Here is a 24,542-nt window from a genome sequence, read left to right as displayed (position 1 = left end):
CAAATTATGGATAACATTGCAAAGAATGGGAATTCCAGAACACTTAATTGTGCTCATGAGGAACCTGTACATAGATCAAGAGGCAGTCTTTCAAACAGAATAAAGGGATACTACATGGTTTAAAGTCAGGAAAGGTGTGTGTCAAGACTGTATCCTTTCACCATACTTATACAATCTGTATGCTGAGCACATAATCCGAGAAGCTGGACTATATGAAGAAGAATGGGGCACCAGGATTGGAGGAAGACTCATTACCAACTTGTGTTATTCAAATGACACAACCTGGCTTGCTAAAAGAGGACTAGAAGCACTTACCGATGAAGATCACAGACCACAGCCTTTCGTATGGATTACTCCTCAACATAAAGAAAACAAAAATCCTCACAACTGGACCACTAAGCAACATCATGATGAATGGAGGAAAATTTTGAAGTTTTCAAGTACTTCATTTTGTTTGGATCCATTATCAACGCCCATGGAAGCAGCAGTCAAAAAATCAAACGACACACTGCACTGGGCAAATATGCTGCAAAAGACCTCTTAAAAGTGTTAAAAAGCAAAGATGTCCCTTTAAGGACTAAGGTGCGCCTGACCCAAGCCATGGTGTTTTCAATTGCCTCATATGCATGGGAAAACTGGACAATGAATAAGGAAGGCTGAAGAAGAATTGACGCCTTTGAATTACGGTGTTGGCAAAGAACATTGTAAATACCATGGACTGCCAGAAGAACGAACAAATTTGTCTTGGAAGAAGTATAGCCAGAATGCTCCTTAGAAGCAAGGATGGTGAGACTTTGTCTTATGTACTCTGGACATGTCATCAGGAGAGATCAGTCTCTGGAGAAGGACATCATGCTTGGTAAAACAGGTCAGCGAAAAAGAGGAAGACCCTCAAGGAGAAGGACTGACACAGTGACTAGAACAATGGGCTCAAGCATACCAATGATTGTGAGGATGATGCAGGACCAGGCAGTGTTTTGTTCTGTTGTACATAGAGTCACTATGAGTCAGAACCAATTCAATGGCACCTAACAACAACACAGAAAAAGACCAAAGAGGCTGATTCTTTGGATGTCCTTCACTTTTCTTAAAGCAACAAGTACAGAATTTTCTCTGATCAACATGGTTTCTCCTCCCATATCTAAGAGCCCTCCTCCCAACCTCTGTCATTGCCTTTTTTACTTTAAGAGAGAGAAATAAATTGAAATGGATACAGACTACACATTCTTGTTTATGAAGAGAGGGATATTCAAATAGTCATAAGGCAATATGATTAAGGGTTGCACCTGAAATGGTATTCTTAAAACTGGAAATACAGTTACTGACTCTACTCATCTTGCAGGATGTATCTATGTGCTTCCCGAGTCATTGGTTGTCACCCAAATGAACCACAGTGACTCCATCATGCCTCAGGAGGCATTATATTATGTGTGTACTTTGTGCGTGGATTTTAAACAAACAACATTTAAGAGGAAAAGGGTGGTCTTTCTAACATCTGTTCCTTACATAAGTGGCAATGGTGCTATATGACTCCCTTTTAATCTCCTCACCTACCAAGTTACCAAATATCTCCAAAATTAGACAAAAGAGGCTCAGAGGCAAAGCTCCATGGTGAATTGCATCATTCCAATGAGCTTTCAATTCACTGGTCTTTAATTTCCATTTCCTGATTTACTGAGGAGTAAAGGTGAGAATCATCCAACTGATGACAAAATAGAACAAGAATACAGGATACACAGCAAGGGCTTTGCGATTTGGAGGCTGGCTATCAGCAAGAAAGGCTGTAGAGGCTAAACAAAACAAAATAAAAAAAGGAATATTTAATACAATAATATTGTCACAACTACTCACATTTGCTAACTAAATGTACTTGGCATAGTCTGGAACACAGAATCATAGTAAAAATTCAGTTGTATTTGTAATCCTCAGAGAAGAAAGCATTCTTTAGCAGTTTTGCAGACAGCTGGGGGCTTCTTATTTCAAGTACTAAAGGTTTTAAAATTTTCAAACATTTTAGATGGAAACCTTTCTAAACGGGGTACTACACTCCCCTATCATCTTAAGTTGTATGCAGAATATATTTTAATGCTTTTTTTTAAAAGTTAATGAACTATGCTGAATGGACTTATAACGATGTGTAAGGTTATTTGCACCTACGGTAAACAGCCTAATACTGCTGTGCTTTGTGAGTAACTGCTCTTATTAAGTTATCAGCTCTTTTAAATGCCATCCCTCTTATTCATCCAGAAAATATCTACTCATCTTTTTACTCATCAAGGATCACCCCTACAGAAAAAATTTCCTTAACAACCACCTGGTATTCTGCCGCCCCAGGTAGAACTGTTCACTACCCTCTTCTGTGTCCCCACCTATACCTTGCGCAGACTTACATCTCTCACCTGGAACGCTTTATTGTCCTTAAGTGTTTACGTGTCTGCCTGCCCCATTTTACTGTGAACCCCAAGGATACAGACCATGTGCATCCCCATTGTCTAGCACAGTGCTTGACACAGTTTGTGCTTAATAAACATTTTCTGAATTAAAGAAAAAATGCTTACAATAGCCTTTCTCCCTACTTCTTAGATGCTAGTTTCTGATCTACTATGGGTATGGATACTAGATAACAAAGTCAGTTACAACCACATGTATGGTAAATTGTCAGAGTCTAAGTGAGGAAATGAGGTGTGGGGAGCTCTCCATGGATTATATACTTAAGCATAATATACAGCCTTTGGAACAGAATTCTGGCTCTCTCAGATCTTTTTTGGATTACTTCTTGGCTTTCAACCACGTTCCAGAGCAATGAGATATTATTATACTTTCAAATTTTATGCAGGGTCCCCTATCCTATCAAATTAGGAGCTAGTGAACACCTCTAGTTTAAGGTGGCTTTTCTACTTTAAGAGAATTTTAGGAATGTAAAAGCAGTGAGCATATAGTTCTTAACCATATAGGCACCATTTGCAGACACTGCCACAGACAAGTCCTAATCTTTAGCACCACTTTCTACTGAAGCAGAAGAGCACTACATAGAGACATGACCTATGCTGGAAGGTAGTATAATTCTTAAGGGTGAGTGATCTGCTTGGGTTTGAAATTTGACCCTCCTACTCACTAGTCATATGTCCTAGGGCAAGTTATTTAACCGCTCTGAGACCTTTCCTTATCTATAAGATCAGACTAATAACAGTATTTATCTTTTGAGGTTGCTGTGAGGGTTAAATGAGATAATACACACAAACCACCTAGAACAATGCCTTGCCTATAATAAGGGATCAGTAAATGTTAGCCAGAATCCCTAGGTGGTACAAACAGTTAACGCACTCAGCTGCTAACTGAAAGGCTGGAGTTCAAGTCCACCTAGGGGTGCCTTGGAGGAAAGTCCTGGTAATCTAATTCTGAAAAATCAGTCATTGAAAACCCTATGGAGCTCAGTTCCACTCTGACACACGTGGGGTTGGTCATGAGTTGGAATTGACTCAATGGCAACTGTTTTTTTTTTCTTTTTTGTTAGCTATATTTTTATTATGATTAGTTGTCAAGAAAAGGCCCAAGTCACTTCATAAGTCACCTACGCCTCCTATATATCAGGACTAAGCTAAGTCCATAATCTCCTTTCCCAACCCTGTCCATTATTTAAAGGAAAAAAAAAAGATGTAACTCTCAATACCTTAAAAGTCCAGATACCCAACTCAGATAAGATGGATACCATCCCCATTAATAACTACTCTCCTACTTAGAGGGTTCTATGGATGACACTGGTAGTAATCATATCACTCACATCTGAGCTAGAAGTTATACTGCTCCTCATCTGGTCTTTATCTGTAACCTATATTGTTGTCTGCTCTAGTATTGAAGATGTAAGTACATTCTTACCTACTATAGACCAGGCAAACATCACAATCACCACAAAAAACCGAACCACGAAGTTTACTGGTCCTGGCTTAGCCAAAAGTACCAGCCGACAAATCAGCATTGCCACCGTCAAGGGAAGTATACAGTAACCCAGGACACAAAGGCTCTGAAAAAAAGATCTAAAAATACCACATATCCATAAAGATCATAAATATAGCTGATCTGTACCACGATACAGCTTGTTACACATATTTCTATATATTATGGATTGTTTTCTCCCTCCAGATACATAATGCCTATACCCTAACATAAATTTTATAAGAGTATTTCTCTGTATTAAGCACATGCTTTCATTTTCTTTCTCCATACCTCCTCCTGTCTTCTTAATCCCCATTAAGAGTCAACCATCTAGGATACCAAAAGATCCACTCTAATCCCCAGAGACCTCCCTCTCCCACTGAACTTCTAAGGTGGTGTTTCTTAATCCTTTCCACTTTATAGCCCTATTTGAGGGTTTGTTGAAAGCTATAGACCATCTGCCCCCAAAAATGTATATAAAAGTCTGCCTGAAATCTCAGGGGCTGGAGACAGCACCTGAAGCTTATCAAAGGACTGCCGATAATTTAATTCAACTAGGTCATCTCTGTTTAGTCAGTGGTCTTAAAAGAACTTTCTCTTTGGCCCTCATTTATTTTATTTTTTAATGTCTAGCTAGCCTGGCTTCCCTAAAATCTAAGATACGCCACCTGGCAAGGGAAAAAGAGATTGGAGTTTAATGATACTCACATGTTTCCTCCAAGAAGTTTTGTGTTGAGGGTGATAGTAACTGCACCAAACCAGACAATAACAAATACTTCTGCAAACTGGGGCCCTCCATCTTTTTCACTATCTGCAGAGCCTCTTTGAAGCATTCTGAGACAGAGAAAAATAGCATGAGAATTGCCTACTCTTTTATTTAGAATAACAAAGTGAAGGTGTGGGTCCTGAAGCTTTGAGTCATGGAGCTGCTCTATTCCTCACCTGAAGATCTGTAATATACAGGTGGTGCTGAAAGGAAAATGCCAGAAATATTTGGCAAGGTCCCCTTACTTCAAATTCCAAATGCCCCAAACTATAAGGGGTGCTCCACTTACACCTTGCTGGAATCTTTAAATGGACTACTGAAGACCTTTTTTGGTTAAGCAGAGGTTACAAACTGAAGGGCCAAATGTGGCTTACAGACATGAGATTTTTGGTCCATACAATACTTAAAATGTTTTTAAATTCAAGTTGACATTATTTTAACATTAGGAGGTTCCATATAAAAATCTGAATTTCTGGCTTTTCTTGAATAATCAGAAGATCTGCTAACATTAGGCCTGCAGATCTACATGGCAACACCAGGTGCAGCTTAAATAGCATCAGGTCCCTTCACAAGGAGCTTACAGTCAACAGCTTACCACCCAGCCTACTTCACACATTTAGGTTACTTATCTGGCCCTTAGATACATTTGAATTTGTAATCCTTCCTTTAAAGATGGAATTAAAAATGGAAAGTCTATAAACCCATTATTGATTTTTTTAAGATAAAAAATACAGATTATTACTAAGAGACTTTGCTTTGAATTTGGATAGTTGAATAGTCACTTAAATATCCTCTCTTTGTCTAGGAATTTTATAATATAAACTGCTTTGAATTTTGGACTTTGAATACTTGGACTGTTATTTTTTCCAGGAAAATAACAACATGAAGCTCACAACCTCTTATTATGTAGTACAGTGTCTTAGTTATCTAGTGCTGCTATAACAGAAATACTACATGGTGGATGGCTTTAAAGAAGAGAAATTTATTTCCTAACAATAAAGTAGGCTAACAGTCCAAATTCAGGGCGTCAACTCCAGGGGAAGGATTTCTCTCTCTGTTGGCTCTGGAGGAAGGTCCTTCTCATCAATCTTCCCCTGGACTAGGAGCTTCTCCACGCAGGAACCCCAGGTCCAAAGGACGCGCTCTGCTCCCGGCACTGCTTTCTTGGTGGTATGAGGTCCCACTGTCTCCCAGCTTGCTTTTCTCTTTTATATCTCAAAAGAAATAGCCTCAAGACACATCCAATCTTGTAGACTTAGTCTTGCCTCACCAACACAACTGCAGACTATCCCACCTCATTAATATCACAGAGGTAGGATTTACAACACAGAAAAATCACATCAGATGACAAAATGGTGGACAATCACACAATACTGGGAATCACAGCCTAGACAAATTGATACACATATTTTTGGGAGACAAAATTCAATCCATGACATTCCACCCTTTGGCCCCCCAAAACTCACATCCTTGCCACATGCAAAACATATTCACCCCGTATCATAGAAAAAGTCTCAACTCCAAGTCCAAAATCCAAAAATATCTCTTCATCTGTGAAATCTGGAATACAAGTTATCTGCTTCCAAAGGTACAATGGCAGAACAGGCACAAGCTAGACATTTCCATTACCAATGGGAGAAACTGGAGGGAAACGAGGGATAACAGGCAACAAGCAAGTCAGCAGAACACATTACATTAGCCATCAAGGCTTTGAAAACAATCCTCTCTTCTCTGAGACAATTTACACAATGGCCCTGCCCTCCAGACTCTAGGTATTGGCCACACTCTCTGGATACTGAGCAGAGGCCCCTTGGCCCTGGGCTTCAGCTCCACCTTCCAGGCCCACTGAGACAGCAACTCTGCTCCCTTGGCTTTAGGCCCACCATTCTCTTAGTCCATCTGAGTGGCGGCTCCACCCTTTGAAACCCCAGAGGTCATGGCCATACCTTTTGAGACTGAGGCAGCTCAGCTTCTTGTGTTCCTTGTCTCTTCAGCTTCTGTTTCCTGGTTCCTTGGCCTCTTGGCCCCTCGTGCCTCATGCCCACATCTGCCCTTCTGGGGCAAGTGTTCCAAAGCTCTGTAGCTCCACTGATACGTGCCTGGAGGCACCCCACTCCGCCAGTAAACTTCTGCCAGAAGGCACTCAGCTCTCTCGCTCTGTGGGTCAGGTTCTGCTGCTGCTGGTTCTCCTCATTTCCTTCTGAGTCCTCTGAGTCCATTCACAGTTTCAAAACCACTTTCACATCTTAGGAATATGTTAGAGCAGCACCCTACACTCTTGGTACCAAATTCTGTCTTTGTTATCTAGTGCTACTGTAACAGAAACACCACAAGTGGGTGGCTTTAAAGAAGACAAATTTATTGCCTCACAATAAAGTAGGATAAAAGTCCAAATTCAGGGCGTCAGCTCCAGGGGAGGGATTTCTCTCTATGTCGGCTCTGGAGGAAGGTCCTTCTCATCAATCTTCCCCTGGACTAGGAGATTCTCTGCACAGGAATCCCAGGTTGAAAGGACAAGCTCTGCTCCTAGCACTGCTTTCTTAGTGGTATGAGGTCCCCCTGTCTCTCTGCTTTCTTCTCTCTTTTATATCTCAAAAGAGATTGCCTCAAGACAAAATCCAATCTTGTAGATTGAGTCCTGCCTCACCAACACAACTGCAGACTATCCCACCTCATTAACATCATAAAGGTATGATTTACAACACAGGAAAATCACATCAGGTGACAAAACGGTGGACAATCACACAATACTAGCCAAATTGATACACATATTTTTGGGGGACACAAATTCAATCCATGACATACAGTAAAACCCGTGAACACTGGAAGGTGTGTAAGGCAGAAACCTGTTAGAGAAGGAAAACTCAAATATTTTCGACTAAAACAATTACTTCAGCCTAATAAATATTCTCTGAAAGTCGGAACCTGTGAGAAGCAGATGGAATCATAAAATTGTTGGCATTGCAACCCAAATACGAGGAAGTACAGATGCAAAAGCCAGAAATAGTTCCAAGAAGTACAAGAGTCAGAGATGACTGCTCAGTCTTCCACTTCCTTTTGCATTGCTACTGTGTGTAAGTGCATATTGTGCATCACTACTATTCTCCGAGTACATCTATTCTTTACATTATTGCCTTTTTTGTTCTTTTTTTTTGCCTATAAATTTTTTCTAGTAAAGAACAACATCCATAAGTTTGGAAGAAGGTAAGAGATAGTTAACAAATTCCTTTATTTTCATTAAAATCTAGCAAAGCACATTTTTCCTTGTCTTGAGAGGTTTTACTCTTCTCCTTATCTTTAATTTTATTTTTCACTTTAGCTATTTGTAACTTTGATACATTATTACAATTTTCAAAATCCACTCCTTCATTTCCTTGAAATTCTTTCCTTCAAAATTTCTTCTTTTGCCCAAAAAATAGAGGCATTTCTTCACTTAACATATTCAATGCGTACAAAAGCAAAAACATTCTTCTCAAGCGATTTTTTTTCTTAAACATTTTACTGAAGTGTGCTAACTTTATCATATAATGATGTTGATAGTTTTCTTTTTTTCTTTTTGTTTGAGATATTCACATGTTCGAGAAGATAAGATCATAAATTCCTTAATTTTTATAAGCAATGTATTTCCTTTTTTAAAAAAGCTTATCCCTCGGGGACTAAAGGGAAAGGGGGAGATTGCAACCAATGTCACAAAACAATCTGTGTATAAATTTTGGAATGAGAAACTGATTTGCACTGTAAACTTTCATGTACAGCACAATAAAATTTTTTTAAAAAAGGGATATGCTCAGAGCTTCTAATATAAACCCTCCCATCAAGGCACTGGAGTACTTCCCTGGGTGTGGTTATTAAAAGCATAAGAAATAACACTCTACAGTATTACCTACTTTAGCACATGCTCAATTTAAATTAAAAAAATTAAGTAGGGAAGCCAATAAGAAACTTGAATTTAGAATCATAAAAGATTAGGCCTGGAAAGACCCCCTCAACGATTTCCTGTAATAGATATATGGAAGAGGAGATCCAGAAGGTTAAGGCGGGAAGAGGCGTTGTAAGTCAGGATACCTGGGGTTAAATCCAAGGTCTACCACTAATTGTGTGATCTTGGTTAAGTCCTTGACCTCTTTGAATACGAATCTGTCAAAAGAGGGGCGGTGCAGTGAATTACTTAATACGGCCCTTCTAGCCATAGTCTTTGTGCCTCCACATGATTGATTCAGACTATGCAAATAATGTATATGGAATCTGTGATGGATGGTTAAGGTTACGTGTCAAATTGGCTGGGACATGATTTCTAGTGGTTTGACAGTGATGTAATGATGTAATTATTTGGCAGTTACATAATGATGTAGTCTTCCTCCGTTTCGTGATGTGTTGTAAATCCTAGCCTCTGATGGCAATGGGGTTGGTTCTCTGGTTTATGCCTGTGGTTATGGTCCCATTTGGGAGTGAGTTGTCTGTTATGTTAATGAGGCAGGATTAGGGTGGGATATATCTTGAGTCACTGCCTTACTATAGGGTATGACTCAAATCACCACCCTTATTCAGGTCACATCCTTACTTGAATCACATCTTTCATCTTACAAGAAATAAAGGAGAGAAAAGTGAGCAGAGTGGGGGTGGGGGGGACCCACTACCACCAAGAAGAGCTAGGAATGGAGCACGCCCTTTGGACCTGGGATCCCTGTGCTGAAAACCTCCTAGACCCAGGAGACAGAGACCTGTAACACCAGAGATGGCACAAGACAGCGAGAAGCAGCAGCAAGCACAGCAGAGAACTGGCAGCAGCAGAACCAGAAGACTGGCATGAGACAGCATGGTGGGATTCCCAGTCCATGGAGCAAGGCAGCTATAGTGGATGTGCTGACCCACAGAGCAAGACAACTGAGCTCCTTCAGACTGAGGCTTACCGGCAGAGTGGGGTGTCCCCAGGCATTTATTGGCAGAGCCAAAGAGATTTGTAACACTTGTCTGAGCAGGGCAGAGGCCAGACTAAGGTGCCAAAGGGCCGAGGGTCAGAGACAGAGGCCTACCTGCAGGCACAGCTGAGAAGAGGCTGTCCTGATCGAAGAACTGTATCCTGAGTTATCCTGAGTCATTTCTGATCCTGAAGTATAACCTGCTACTTTCCTAATAAACCCCATAATCATGAGTATTGTCTTATTGTCTGTGAGTTCTATGTGGCCATTGCAACAAATTATTGAAACCAGCAGAGAAGCAGAGAGTGCCGGCTAGTGTCAGAATTGGTAAAAAGGTTGGAGTGTGGAGGGATGTGTAACCTCCACCTCATAGGAATCAGCCTTGGGCTGTTGACGCTGATAATGATTCTCTCTCCCCCTTGTGAAATTAGATGAGGTCTCATGCTGCCGCCATGCCATTTTTCACAAGAGGAAAATAATACTGACTTCTTGTTATGCGAATCAAATAAGAGAAGGTATTTAAAAGTTTTCTGTAAACTGAGAAAAGTCATTATACAAATTTTGGTTATTAGTAACCCAGAGTCACGCAGCTGCCTGACAGCAGAGTCAGGACAAGAACCCAGAAATGAATCTACTACAATATGTTTTCCACTCTACCAATGGTTATATTCCCCTCTCCAGTGGAACCTTGCTCTCCTTTCGTCCTCCCCTTTCACATACAACATGTATGGAAAGAATAACACTTTGAAACATAATCTTGCTTTTAACTCTACCACTTCTTTCTCTCTAATTTGTTCTTATGCTAATTCCTACTTTTAGGAAGATTTAAAAAGAATTATGTTCCCAAGCAAATGGTGCTTAAACTTACAGATATTTAATTCACTTAGTTTAATGATGGGTAGGTGGATGACAGTAAATAAATGCATGCTGAATAGAAATGGCTAAAACAGGCTAAGAAGCCATTGGTAATCAAAAGTGGGCATAATTTTCAAATCTTTAAACCATCATTCTTTGAATTGATCTGAAAGGTTACCTGACTTTTTTGGTTTAAATACATAAGGAGTACAGTATCATAAAAGTACTAAATGAAATATTTGATCAAAATTTCCCTAAATTTTGATACTCCACAAAAAGATCTGTTGCTGTTGTTAGGTGCCATTGAGTCAGTGCCGACTCATAGCGACCCTACAGCACAGAGTAGAACTGCCCCATAGGGTTTCCAAGGAGCGGCTGGTGGATTTGAACTGCCAACCTTTTTGGTTAGCAACCAAGCTCTTAACCACTGTACCACCAGGGCTCCATCAAAAAGATCTAATCTACCTTAAATGACAAAGAAAGGAAATGCAAGTACTTACAATGCGAGTGTCACACAAAGGATCAAAGGGCCCCATAAATCCCCTATAAGGCAAGAAAAGACAGAAGATTGCTATGAAAAGAAGCATGTAGTGTTCTCTCCCTTTATTCTGTTAACCCAAGCCAGCCTTCCCACATCTTCTATCCCTCTGCTTCCCTTCCTATTCCCCAATTCTGAATATACTTCTTTCCCATTCATGTATTAGAGGTTTTGTTCACTTCATATGCCAGAAATCACCCCTCTCCTGATCTACTAAGCCACATTCCAGCATGCTGTATGTGGCTCTTCATGTTAAAAACCAATGGAAAAGGATCCAAAGACCTAGGTACCCTGCCTCCCTACCTTCAGGAAGACTACAACCAAGTCACTTCACCAATCTGAGACTACATTAGACAAGGCAAGTATTATCATGCTCATTTCATGAATATGAAAAATGAAGCAGAGAGGGAAATGACTTGCCCAAGGCTATAAAGACAGTCAGAGGTGGAGCTGGAACCAGAACATATGTTTTCTGACTCCTAGTCCATAGTTCTTTCCACTCTGCTTCCCTTTTGTAATTGTTACATTGAATCAATACAGTATTGCTGTTCTTACAGTTTAAAAAATAGCCCAATATTGGCAATTTCATAAGGTTCAACTTTAACAGATAACATATGAAAGCTTTTTAAAAAACTATAAAAGGTTATGCCAACATCAAGTCTAGCACACAATGCCTCTCAATCAACAACTGAGTTGATTGATTAGTATGCCAAAAGTTTAGTAACACACAGCTTAGAGCACAATTACTTTCCTCAACTAATTTGAAAAAAGGTACACATCCCACACCTAACTTTAACCTCATATGTATACAACTTTACCTAAGTATGCATACATACATATTTCCATTGTATTTTTTTAAAAATTATCTAGGTAATTTTGAAACCACTGCAGAAAGTTTGAAAAAGAGGTAAAATCCTGCCACTCTAATTAAACTATTGGCATTCCTACCAGTTTTTTTTAACTTATCAGCTGAAAAACTAAGTTCAAGTGCAATGACATCAATAGCGTTTTTTAGTGCACTGAAATTTTTTTAATTCATTAAAAAAATCTATAACAGGAACTGGACAAATGGGCACAGGGAACCCTGGGTGGAAAAGGGGAGCATGTTGTCAGGTTGTGGGGATTGCAACCAATGTCACAAAACAATATGTGTATAAAGTTTTGAATGAGAAATTAACTTGAGCTGTAAACTTTTACCTAAAGCACAATAAAAAAAATCCGTAACAGTATTTTTAAATTATTATTTAAGTCATGAATTTTTCCCTGCCACTTTGCCAAGGGCTATGATAACAGAGTAGGGCAGAAGTGTAATTCTCTGGCCATGACTTGCTCATCCTTTGTGCCAGCCCAAGGTTTAGGAATGGACCTTTAACATACATATGACATAGCCAATACTCATCAATAATCAGCAAACTAACACATGGCACCATGATAACATGCATATTCATGATGTGCCCTGAGTAAATGATAGGTTAATTCTGCATTATGATTGAGCAGCTCTGCTTTGAGTGAGTCCCAGTGGCAGGTGAAAGGACATTTCTACATCTGGGACAGCAGCGGTAAAGTTGAAAGGGCACTGAACTTGAACACTCAGTTCTAATCCTGCCTGTGTGATGTTGGCAAGACAGTCAGCTTCTCTGAGACTCATTTTCCTCACCTGTAAAATAGGAATAATATTCCCTACCTCACAAGGTTGTTGTATGGATTAAATAAGATAATGTGTATGAGGGGAAAAGTACTAGAATAATGGCTACCACTTATGGAGTGCCTACTAATGCTAGATGCTGTGCTAGGTGATGTATATACATTATTATCTCTAATACTCACTAGCAAAGTAGAACTGCTTCATAGGGTTTTCAAGGCAGATCACCAGGCCTGCCTTTCAAGGTGCCTCTGGGTGGGTTCGAACTGCCAACCTTTCAGCTAGTAGTTGAGTGCTTAACCGTTTGTGCCACCCAGGTACTCCTTACCAGGAAGGTACATGTTATTATCTCCACTTTAACAGATGAAGAAACTTAAATCTCAGAGAACTGTCTCATCCAAGATCACACAGCTAGTAAGTGATGGAACCACTATTCAAACCCAGATTTGTCCATGATCTTTCCACTATACCAGGGTTAGAAAATCAGTTTCCAATCATCTGACAGCTCAAATCCATAGTGCACTATGTTGAGAAATATTCTGACATTGCATCTAGTCTCCACAGGGAATGGTGGTATGCTTGCCACATATTTGACATCTCTTATGTTACTGCTGAAATGCTGCCAAAATAGAAGGTATACTCATGAACATCATTATTACTAGTCTCTGATTTAAATTTTCTGATAAAGGATACTAAGAAAAACAAGACTGCTTGAAAAGTAAGAGATCTAACAATTTTAAGAATAAATTCTAAATAAGAGTATAATTTATTGCAAACACTGCTCTGATAGAACTCTTTAACAAAGAAAGTAGTCAGCAGATTAAATGATAGTTTTGAAAATAGAAATGTCAATAAAGGTACTATTAATTTGTTAATCCTTAATGGGTATTAGCTATTAATAATTCTAACTCTGAATTTAAACATTTTGCCTTTCCTCTAGAGATTGTTAGCTCTTTGGCCGAACAGTTAGCAGCTTTCTGAACTATTTCTTGCAGTGTCTATTATAGCATTTTCCAGGTGAGGGTATACAGTCTATACAAATCAATGAGAACAGTATCTTAAGCAAAATCTTCCACCCTGTGAAATTTTATTCTAAATTTTTAATTTCTTCCAAGTATTTCATTTACATATTTTTTATCTTGATATGGTACAGTAGGAAGAAGCAAATTCCCAAAAACCTTTATACTTACAATCTCTCAAAAGAGTATTACTTTTTCTTGGGTATAAAACATGCATGAATTTTTTTCCAACAGCTTTTAAATCACGCATCTGAAAGACATAAACAATTTTTTGTATTGTGATGACCAAGGTTGCCAGGCAGGCCCCCCTAACTTAATTTGCTAAAATTTCTTTTACTTCAATCTCCTGGAGACCTTCACTGAATTTTCGAGCTACAATTCCAGTGCAACTCCACTATATTGATAAACCAGAGAGGCAAGGTATGCTTATTCTATTAACTCCTTAAGCCAACATCTAATACTTTCCCACATCCACCAGCTCTGTTTTGATTGTGAAAACTTTGTAAAAGAGAAATATAACCCTCCTAATATGTTTAAAAGGAGCCCTGGTGGCACTGTGGTTAAAAGACTTGGCTGCTAACTAAAACGTTGGCGGTTCGAACTCAACAGCCACTCCACGGGAGAAAGATGTGGCAATTTGCTTTCATAAAGATTTACAGCCTTGAAAACTCTATAGGGCAGTTCTACTCTGTCCTATAGGGTCGCTATCAGTTGGAATCAACTTGACAGCAGTGGGTTGCTTGGTTGGAATATGTTTAAAAAAACTAAAATAGCACTACTAAAAGCTGCTCTGCAAAACATAGTATCTGCAATTCAATTAGTACATGATGAGGTACCAGGGCCAAGTAACCTGCTCCCTAGCTACCACACTCTTTGTAATATATAAAATAAATTAATTTCCAACATTCTCAATTTAACTGGCAGATGAATCCCAGAAGCCAGATAAAAAGATGAAAATATCTGAGGAAGGATATAGTAATGTAAACATAAGCTTTCAAAATATAGCTGAGATCATTCTGTCCTTGTTCTTTTACCTAGAAGTTTCCCCATGTCATTAAAAATTCTTTGTAAACATGATTTTTAATGGTTATTTAGCATTCCACCCCACAGACGTAACATAATTTATGTAATCAATATCCCTTCTATTGTTTTTCCTCTACACTGTTTCTAACATTCTCCTATTATAAAAAATGCAGCAATGAACATCGTTGTATATTAATATTTTCAGTATTTTAAAAAATTTTCCTTATGCTATATTTGGAGAGGTAGAATTATTGGTTTAAAAAGATTTGAACATTTTAAAATTCCTAATATCCATGATAGCCAAACTGCTTTCCAAAAAGGCTGTACCATATTATTCTCTGGGGGGAAACCCTAAATAAGTAAAATGCAATGAAAGTCAGTGAACCAAACAGAAATATTACGAAGTGCTATTACTTATTTATTCCCACGATACTGAACAGAAGTTCTCTCAATTAGTCTAACTTACGATGGTATTCTGAACAGATTCATTTAAGGTAGAACTGTCAAATTCCTGAATGTGGGATCTCATAGGAATGGTGATTTCTCCTTCTACGGGGATGTCTTGTGAGATGGATACATCTGAAAGGCCTGCAAACTGAAAAGGGTTAGGAAAAAAAAAATTAAAGCTTGTAATAAACATTCCCCAAAGACATCATCTCCTAGAGAGCAGGGACCATGTCTTTTTTTTAGGGTTTTACACAGTAGTTAAAGTTATGTGTTGGCTCAACAGACATCAAGCAACACAGTTAACTATAATTCTCCAAAAGTTTATTTTTTTTAATTTAAAGGAGATAGAATATGATGGGGAAAATATCTAAAGTAAATGCCGTAGACACTTTCTTGCCCTTAAATATTTGGTTTCTTTCAATCCTGAAATCTTCATATAACACTCTCAAGCTAGCAAGATTAAATAGTAACTGCAGAGCTATTAAAAAATGACCTTTTTGCAATCACATCTTAGAACAGCCACATTTCGTCAGCCCTTCTGCTCCTTAGGAGCCCTGGTAGCACACTGGTTAAGCACTCAGCTGCTAACCAAAAGGTCGGCTATTTGAACCCACCAGCCACTCTGTGGAAGACTTGGCAGTCTGCTTCCGTAAAGATTACAGCCTTAGTTTTAGAAACCCTCTGTCCTAGAGGTTCACTATGAGTCAAAATCAACTCGACGGCAATGGGGTTTTTTTGTTGTTGGTGTTCTCTTAGTAGATTCTAGTGGCCCCTTCTGGTTAAAGGCGAGCATAACATGGAGCCAGAGGGAACTGGGAAGAACAGGAAAATAAAGGCAAAATACATCTTGATCTACACTTTTTTTTAACCAGGTTACCAGCCAACCACAGATCAATAACATTATCAAAATGAATTATAAATACGCAAACTTTTAAACTTCTGTTCAAGTGCCAAATTTGATTATCATAACCAAAACTCTGAAATCTACAAATTCCTAAGAAAAAGAATCAATCCCTTCTCATACAGTTTTTGGTCCAGAAGGCACAATTTTTAGTAGGCAACAGTTACAGGTAAATGAAACATGAGAAAATATACTAAAATTTTAGGAAACATAGCAAAGAACTTATGAAAAACAACTTATCAACCACACTCATAATAAGAGAAATGTGCATTAAAGCTACTTGAAATATAATTTTTACCTTTAGACTGGCACAAATCCAAAAGTTTGACAACATATTCTGCTGGTAAAGCTGAAAGGAAAGTACACTCACACATTGCTGGTGGGAATTCAAAACGGTACGACACCTTATGGGAGATGAAACTGGCAGTATCTGGCAAATTTACTTATCAAACACATTTTTACTCAGCAATCCCACTTTTAAGAGTCTATCCCAAAGATAACTGGCAAAAAATACAAAATGACATTTGCACGGGCTCTTCACTGCAACACTACTTGTAAAAGCAAAAACTTGAGAATAACCCAAATTCCCATCAACAGAGGACTAGTTGAATAAATTATAGTACGTCACACGATAGAGTACTATGGAGCCCTGGTGGCACAGTGGTTAAGAGCTTGGCTGCTAACCAAAAGGTCAGCAGCTCAAATCTACCAGTTGGTCCTTGGAAACCCTATGGGGCAGTTCTACTCTGTCCTATAGGGTCGCTATGAGTCGAAATAGACTTTACAACAACAGATTTGGTTTTGTGTTTTTTTTTTTTTTAATGCAGCCGTATAGGGTCATTATGAGTTAGAATCTACTCAAAGGCAAGGGGGTTTGGTTTTGGGTTTTTTTATGCAGCTGTAAGAAGAAATGGGAATCTCTAAAGAACTGTTATGGAGTGTTAAATAAAAAAGCAAGGTAGAGAAAAGTTTGTATAGTATGCTATCACTTATCTAAAAGGGGAAATATGTATACATACCTGCATATATTTTTTAAAATGTAAGAAATAAGCCATACCATTAAAAAAAAAAAAGGTTTCCTATAGAGAGAGGGAGGGAATAGGGTGGAGGAGACAGGGAGGGAAGCTAGATTTCTTTGAATATACTTTGATCTATATGTACAACTTGAAACCATATTAATGTTGATTGCCCCATGTGGCAATCAATGCGGCGGCCCCACGTGTGCAGATTAGAACTGCTCCATAGGTTTTTCAAGGCTGTGACCTTTTGGGAGCAAATCATCAGGCTTGTCTTCCAAGGTGCCTCTGGGTGAGTTCGAACCACCAACCATTTGCACCACCCAGGGACTCCCTGAAACCACGTAGTTCACATAATTATGAAACAAAATCAAAATTTAAAAGGAGCAATCCCTAAGAGTTGAAAGAAAAATTAAGGAAATGAACCTACTGTATACTGAATCAAATAAACAACCACAAGGAAAGGAACTATTTCAAGTGACATTAAAAGAGACATAAGGCGTTTCTCAACAAAATATAACATGTTGACCTTGTTTGGATCCTGATTTGAACACAGTAAAAAGACTTTTTTTTTTTTTAAAGAAAATTGGGTGGAAACGAGCAACTGTTAATACACTCAGCTGCTAAGGAAAAGGTTGCAGGTTTGAGTCCACCCAGAAGTGCTTCAGAAGAAAGTCCTGGTGATCTACTTCTGAAAAATCAACCACTGAAAACTCTATGGAGCACAGTTCTACTCTGACACACATGAGGTTGCCATGAGTCGGCATAGACTTGACAGCAACTGGTACAGGAATTACTAATTCTGTGAGGTGTGATAACAGTATTTATGATTATTAAAAAAAGAGATAATTGTAAATCCAGAAATAAATCTAAAGAAATCTATGGTCAATTGATTTTCAATAAGAGTGTCAAATCCATTCAATGGGGAAGGAACAGTTTCTTCAACAAATGGTGCTAGAAAAACTGGATTCTCATGTGAAGAAAAATGAAACAAGATCCACAGCTCACACCATACACAAAAACCAATTTAAATGGATCAAAGACCTAAATGTTAAATTTAAAACCATAAAGTTCCTGTCACATTATGGGGATTGCAACCAATGTCACAAAACAATATGTGTATAAATTTTTAAATGAGAAATTAACTTGAGCTGTAAACTTTCACTTAAAGCACAATAAATAAAAAGTTCAAAGAGATAAAAGAATGAATAGAATCCATAAGGAAGGAAGATAACACTGGGAAAAATAAGGAACCGAATAGAAATTTTGGAAATGAAAAACAGTTGTTAAAATTAAAAACTCAGTAGACAAGTTTAAAACAAAATAGACGACTACAGAGACAACTGGTGATTTGGAGGATAGATCTGAGGAAACCTCACAGAAGCAAAGAAAGAGGGAAACAAAAATTATGAAAGTGAAATCAAGGTAATGTGAAGAATAGAATGAGAAAATACAATATAAATTTAACAGGAGTTCTGAAGGACAGGATAGAAACAATGAGGGAGAGGCAATATATTATAGAGATAATGGCAGAAAATTTACCAGAATTGAAGGAGCATAAGTGCTCAGATTGAAAAAGCACATTGGATTTTGGGCAGAATAAGTAAAAATAAATTGGCATAGTGGTTAAGATCTCGGCTGCTAACCAAAAGGTCGGCAGTTCAAATCCACCAGCCGCTCCTTGGAAACCCTATGGGGCAGTTCTGCTCTGTCCTATAGGGTCACTACAAGTCAGAATCAACTCGACAGCAACGGGTTTGGTTTTTTGGGTTTCATATTCACATCATAATGAAACTGAAGAGCATCAAATACAGAATATTAAGATTCTCTTACTAAAGGGAACTAAAGCAGTTATTGAGAAGCCACATCATCCTCTGTCTGGTGGTCTTCTTCAACTTCCGACCAGAGAAAGGACTAAGAACTGAGAAGTAGCCAGTTGGTCTCCAAGCAGAGTCTGTCAGAAGGGTAGGAGATATGAGAGAGACATTTGGCTCAAAGCCATTTTGCAGGGCTCCATTGCTACAATTTGCTGATAATGTAGACTTGGGCTTTTATTACAGACTGAATTGTGTTCTCTCAAAATATCTGTTGTAAATCCTAAACCCATAGCTATGGATGTAATCCCATTTGGGAATAGGACATTCTTTGTTACGTTAATGAGACCTTATCAGTGTAGGGTGTGTCTTAGTCACCTTTGAGATATAAAAAGAGCAGATTAGGTACAGAGAAGCAATCAGGAACGAAGGAACCACAGATGCCACATGGAGATCGCCACGGAATGCCAAGAAGAAGCTAAGACAAAGATTTTTCCCAAGAGTGGGCAGAGAGAACCTTCCCCTAGAGCTGGCGCCCTGAATTTGGACTTTTTGTTAATGCCAAAAAATAAGTAAATACATAAAATAAAACCATAATGTTCCTGGAAGAAAATACAGGAGCAAAGCTTCAGGACCTAGTATTTTTCAATGATAGATTATCAAACACAAGAATAAATACAGGAGCAACAGAAAACAAAATAGATAACTGGGACCTCAGAAAAGTTAAACACTTAATGTTCACCAAAAGACTATCCAAAGAATACAGAGACAACCTACAGACTGGGAAAAAAATCTTTGGGAACTATATAACTGATCAGGGTCTAATATATAAAATATATAAAAAAAACTTCTACAACTTAACAACAACAAGACAAATAACCCAATCAAAAACTGGGCAAAGGACATGAACACACACTTCACCAAAGGCGATACTGAAATGGCCAACAGACACATGAAAAGATACTCAACCTCACTAGCCACCAGAGAAATGCACATCAAAACCACAATGAGATACCATTTTACTCCCACTAGGATTGTCAAGATTTAAAAAAAAGGAAAATAACAAATGTTGGAGGGATTATGTGGAGAAATTGGAAATCTCGTCCATTAATGGTGGGAATACAAAATGGTACAGTTGTTGTGAAGAACAGTCTGGTGGTTCCTCAAAAAACTAGAGGTAGAGCTGCCACACGATCCAGCAATTCCACTCCTAGGTATATGCCCTAGAGATATAATAGAAGCAAAAATGAACAGACATATGCACATCTATGTTCATCACAGCACCATTCACAGTAGCAAAATGATGGAAACAACCTAAGTGTCCATCACCAGATGAATGGATAAGTAAAATGTGGTACATACATACAATGGAATACTACTCAGTGATAGAGAAATATGAGTTCCCAAAACATCTTGGAACATGGATGAACCTAGAGGACATTATGTTGAGTGAAGTAATTACAAAAAAAAAAAAAAAACAAATATTGTACATTCTGATTTTTATGAAATAACATGAACAGGTAAATATACAGAAACCAATGTTCATTGGTGGTTACCAGGGATGGGGTGGTGGGAGGAGAGATTCACTCTCTGGACACTTGTCATTTTTGGTGATGGGAAAGGTAACCCCCAATGAGAGTGAAGTGTACACAGCTTGATGAAGGTAAATGATGTTACTAAAACGTACACAAGAAAAAAAGACCTGTTGATAATTGTTATGGCATATATAATTTTGAAACAATATCAAAAACAGTCAAAAGATATATGTGTGTAAAGACTGCTGTGAAGTTTTGAAAATATGTAGAAGATATCTAGCACAATGCCTGGCACATAGCAGGAGTTCAAAAATTGATAGCTATTATGCTCACCTGGAATTCCAAATCTTACCCATCCTTTGAGGGCCTCTCAAATATACCTTCTATCTTGTAGCTTGCTTAATCACCCTAACTGGACCTAATAGCTCCCTCTTTTAAACTTCCTTAATATATTATTTATTCGTAACTTTACCTCATCCCTACCAATTAGACTGTAAGCACCATAGGAGCATGCCCTTTGTAGACCCTAAAGCACCTCGCATTACACGTTGTCGGAGTTCAATAAACATTTGTTAAATAGAAATGGACTGGATACTGAGTAATGGGTGACCAGAACCACTGAAGTTATTTGAGGAAAGCTTCATGGAAGAGGGGTGGGGCAGTTTACATAAAAGATAGGCACTAAAATCAGTTAAGCATCTGTAACTATGTCAGGCACTATGTGCAAATTAGCTCATGGAGTCCTTTCATTGATCCTGTGAATAATTGCTATCCCCGTGTTTCAAACGAGGAAACTGAGGCTCAGAAGTGAGTTCCTCAACGTCACAACTGCTCCATGACAACTTGGATCTACTCACTCTTTCACTGCTATATCCCCAGTGCCTAAAAGAGCGCCTAGAATACAGTGGATGCTCAATAAATATTTATTGAATGAACGACCAAAGCAAAAACCAAACCTGTTACCATCGAGTCGATTCCAACTTACAGCAACAGAGTAGAACTGCCCCATAGGGTTTCCAAGGAGTGGCTGGTGGATTCGGACTGCTGGCCTTTTAGTTAGCAGCCGAACTCTTAATCACTATGCCACCAGAGCTCCTGAATGAATAAAGAGATGAACAAACAGAGCTAGTAAGCAGCAGAACTAGGATTTAAAATCAAGTTCACCGGACTCCCAGTTCAGTTCTCTACTATGTTAAGTTACCAATTTAAAACAGAGGAAAAGGAAGTACCGTTTATTGAGCAACTACTATATAACTAAACACTCTTTGGGAGGAGAGATCTCAGGGACATTATGCTGAGTTAATCATATTCCCCAATTTATGGCACATCAGTAACTCTGATTGTACTAGACACTTTACATAAGTTATTTCATTTGATCTTCCTAAAAACTCTCTGAGGTAGGTATTTATATCTCCAGGAAGAAACACCCTCCATGAAATGACTCACATAAATTCACACAAGCGGCATAGTGGATGATTCCAGCCCAGATCTAACTCCAACGCCTGTGATCTCTACACTGGTCCATGCTTTGGGACAGGAGCAAGAGAGGACACTGCAAAGGATGGCAAGGGGCTGCGACAGGGAAGGCAGGGATTGTATCTAAGCCCATTGGGGTCACCGAACAAGAATCAAGTCACAAGCAACAAAACGTTAACGTCCCATAGGAAGCAATCTCTCATTAGTCTTAGAATGCTACTACTCCAACAAGGGCTAGGGACAAGTCTTGATAAAATTAGGGGGCAGCAGAAGAAAAGATACTTAAGAAGTCACTAAAACTCAGCATTTAACATAATGTAGGGAACAAGGACAAGCTCTGAGAGTATGGGAAAGGAAAGAATGAGTTTCCCAAGAAGACGTGGAAGGTACAAGGAGGGTAGGGGGAAAGCTGTTAACCCAAAGAGCAGGTGCAGTGTTGCTACTGGTCCTGACATGAAGTACAGTGAGGGCCTGCTGGGAGGAAGGCGCCCAGGCTCTCTCAGGCCGCGAGCCTGTCACCTGACTTCCTTAGGGGACACTCTGCCTCACCCTCAGTCCCTTTTGTCGCAGATCCCAATCTCACCAGGGGCCTCGGTGATGCTGTCCCTCGGTCTCCTGGAGACTCTGCCGCTTCCGCCATCTTCGGCCTCTTTCTCCCGGGTCGCTCCCACAGGCCTTTGCGGAACCTGAGACGTGGAGGCCGCGGCTAGTCAGCGCGTCAGCGCGCAACAGTCGCGTCACCGAAAGGCGCCTGGTAACAGCTAGCATCCCTGGCCCTTCATTGCCCCTTGTCGTCCGGCTGAGGGAGAAAATCTCGCCTCGCCTATTCAGGGCCACGGGTCCCGCTAGACACGCTCCCCCGATTCTCAAGTCGCTCTGTCGGTCTGCGAACCCCGGATTGCTCGCTCAACACCATCGTCTACACGCACACCTCTCTGGCTCTCAGGAGTTGGCTGAGTGCCCCTCCCCTGAGCACTGCACCTCAGAAAAAACCTTCTCCTTCCCAGGCCGCGGAGAAACTTACTAAATGAAATGATGAGCCCCTCCCTCAGTGACGTAGCGAGGGTAACGATTGGCCAGGGGCAATCTCTAAATTGCGCCCCCCACCCCCAATTTCAAGATGAGTTGATAGCGCTCACATCAGCGCGTCAGCAGAAACACCTTCCTCCCTCTTGTCCGGCGCCTTTGATATTTGCGGCGACTCGTAATGTCATTCGGCGCCTCCTCTGGCGCCCCCGTTAGTCTTGCGCCTGAGGATTCGTGCCTCCCTCTGCCCACCCCCTTGCTATGCCTCTGCCCTGCGTAATCACTCCCTCCACCTCTGCCTCGCTGATTACCTGCCCTTCTCATCCGCTAGCAAGCCGCCTCCTACTTTCCTGACTTTTATAAACCCCTGCATAAGCTTCTGGAAAGCCTGGTTGTGTAGTGGTTAAGAGCTGTGGCTCCTCCCCAAAAGGCCGCTAGTTCGAATCCACTATCCGCTCCTTGGAAACCCTGTGGGGCAGCTCTGTTTTATGAGTCGGGAGCCGACTGGAGGGCAACGGAGTTGGTTTTTTTTTTTCGTTTGTTTATACTGGCTCCGAAGCCCTGGTGGTTAAGCACTCGGCTGCTATCGGAAAGTTGGCCTTTGGAATCCACCGGCTGCTCCCTGGAAACCCGCTGTGAGTTGGAATTGACTGGACAGCAACGGGTTTTTTTGGTTTATGCTGGCTCCACACCAACCTCCAAAATTCCTTTCCTCCCTCATCCCCTAACTCTTTTCCTACCTCATCCCTGGGCTTTCTTGGCGTTTCTGACTCTGGTCTGTCTGGGCCGTAGACTAAGAGGAGGTCAGGCAATACAGCCATTGTTGACGCAATCAACGTTCAGGATACCCGGGTGCCCTTTCAGGATGTAAATACCAGTTTTCCGCGTTTAACAAACAGGTTAGAGAATGGGTGTGAAATAGTGCTTTTTATTTTTGGATAGGCAATCCAGGAAAGCACCCACGTAGTAAACTTGAGAATGTGGAAGGTGGAAGGACATGGACAAGCTCCTAAATATATTCAGCGGAATTCCCAGACTAATGCAGTTTTTGTTGTTGTTGTAGTTGGTTTTTTGTTTGTTTAAAGATTCTTACAATAACTCACCACCTTTAGACCAGGGACATTTTCAATACTTGCACAAGTATTGGTGGAAGTGAGATTAAAATTTAGACTAATAAATAAGTAGCCTTTTTTTTTTTTTTTAACTATAAAGCCCGTTGCCGTGGAGTCAATTCCGACTCAAAGCGACCCTATAGGACAGAGTAGAACTGCCTATGGGGTTTCCAGGCAGCGGCTGGTGGATTCCAACTGCGGGCCTTTTGGTTAGCAGCCAAACTCTTAACCACTAATCCACCAGGGCTCCTTTTTTTTTTTTTTAACTATAAGCGAATATAATGTAGAACTCTATAAAAATAAACTTTAAAGTTTCAATGAAATGTAGAGTTTCCTAGGGAAAGAAATAAACTTCACTGAAGAGGAAGTAGAAAATCACATTAGAAAAGTAGTCTAGAAAATTGAAAATCTGTATCTCCATAAACATACTATGATAATAAACATTGATTCTCTTCCACCTCTAGGACCACGGAAAAAATAGGTCTTAGCGCCTCAAAATATTGAGTGATAGGCTCCCCCT

General features: G+C 39.7%; 1 protein-coding gene across 4 annotated transcripts; it reads right to left on the bottom strand.

Moving 5' to 3' along the window:
* Window positions 1-937: 937 nt before the first annotated feature.
* On the bottom strand, window positions 938-23,658 carry YIPF6 (Yip1 domain family member 6). 4 transcript variants are annotated; one of them, XM_023734653.1, is made up of 8 exons: window positions 23,651-23,658; window positions 22,468-22,570; window positions 15,162-15,290; window positions 13,844-13,922; window positions 10,974-11,016; window positions 4,642-4,767; window positions 3,877-4,034; window positions 1,215-1,790 (listed from the first exon to the last, which is right to left on the bottom strand). In XM_023734653.1, the coding sequence occupies exons 1-8, from the start codon at window positions 23,653-23,655 to the stop codon at window positions 1,672-1,674; spliced, it is 762 nt and encodes a 253-aa protein (XP_023590421.1). In that variant the 5' UTR covers window positions 23,656-23,658; the 3' UTR covers window positions 1,215-1,671. The 4 variants fall into 4 exon arrangements, with proteins under 4 accessions (XP_023590422.1, XP_023590423.1, XP_023590421.1 ...); XM_023734654.1 differs by lacking the exons at window positions 22,468-22,570; window positions 23,651-23,658 and adding an exon at window positions 21,394-22,344 and having other exon boundaries at window positions 938-1,790; XM_023734655.1 differs by lacking the exons at window positions 22,468-22,570; window positions 23,651-23,658 and adding an exon at window positions 15,757-16,733 and having other exon boundaries at window positions 938-1,790.
* Between the last annotated feature and the right edge of the window lie 884 nt (window positions 23,659-24,542).

Source organism: Trichechus manatus, unplaced genomic scaffold, assembly GCF_000243295.1.
Source record: "Trichechus manatus latirostris isolate Lorelei unplaced genomic scaffold, TriManLat1.0 scaffold00070, whole genome shotgun sequence".
NCBI lineage: Eukaryota > Metazoa > Chordata > Mammalia > Sirenia > Trichechidae > Trichechus > Trichechus manatus.
The sequence above is the reverse complement of the archived record's forward strand: the minus strand, read 5'-3'. Positions and strand labels throughout refer to the sequence as shown.

Excerpts from the sequence above, each read along its gene's own strand:
- YIPF6 (XM_023734653.1), bottom strand. Across the intron at positions 4,035-4,641 it reads AAACTTCTTGGAGGAAACAT|ATCTTTTTTTCAGAGCCTTT; the intron begins GTGAGTATCATT and ends TGGTATTTTTAG. Across the intron at positions 1,791-3,876 it reads GTTTGCCTGGTCTATAGTAG|CCTCTACAGCCTTTCTTGCT; the intron begins GTAAGAATGTAC and ends TGTTTTGTTTAG.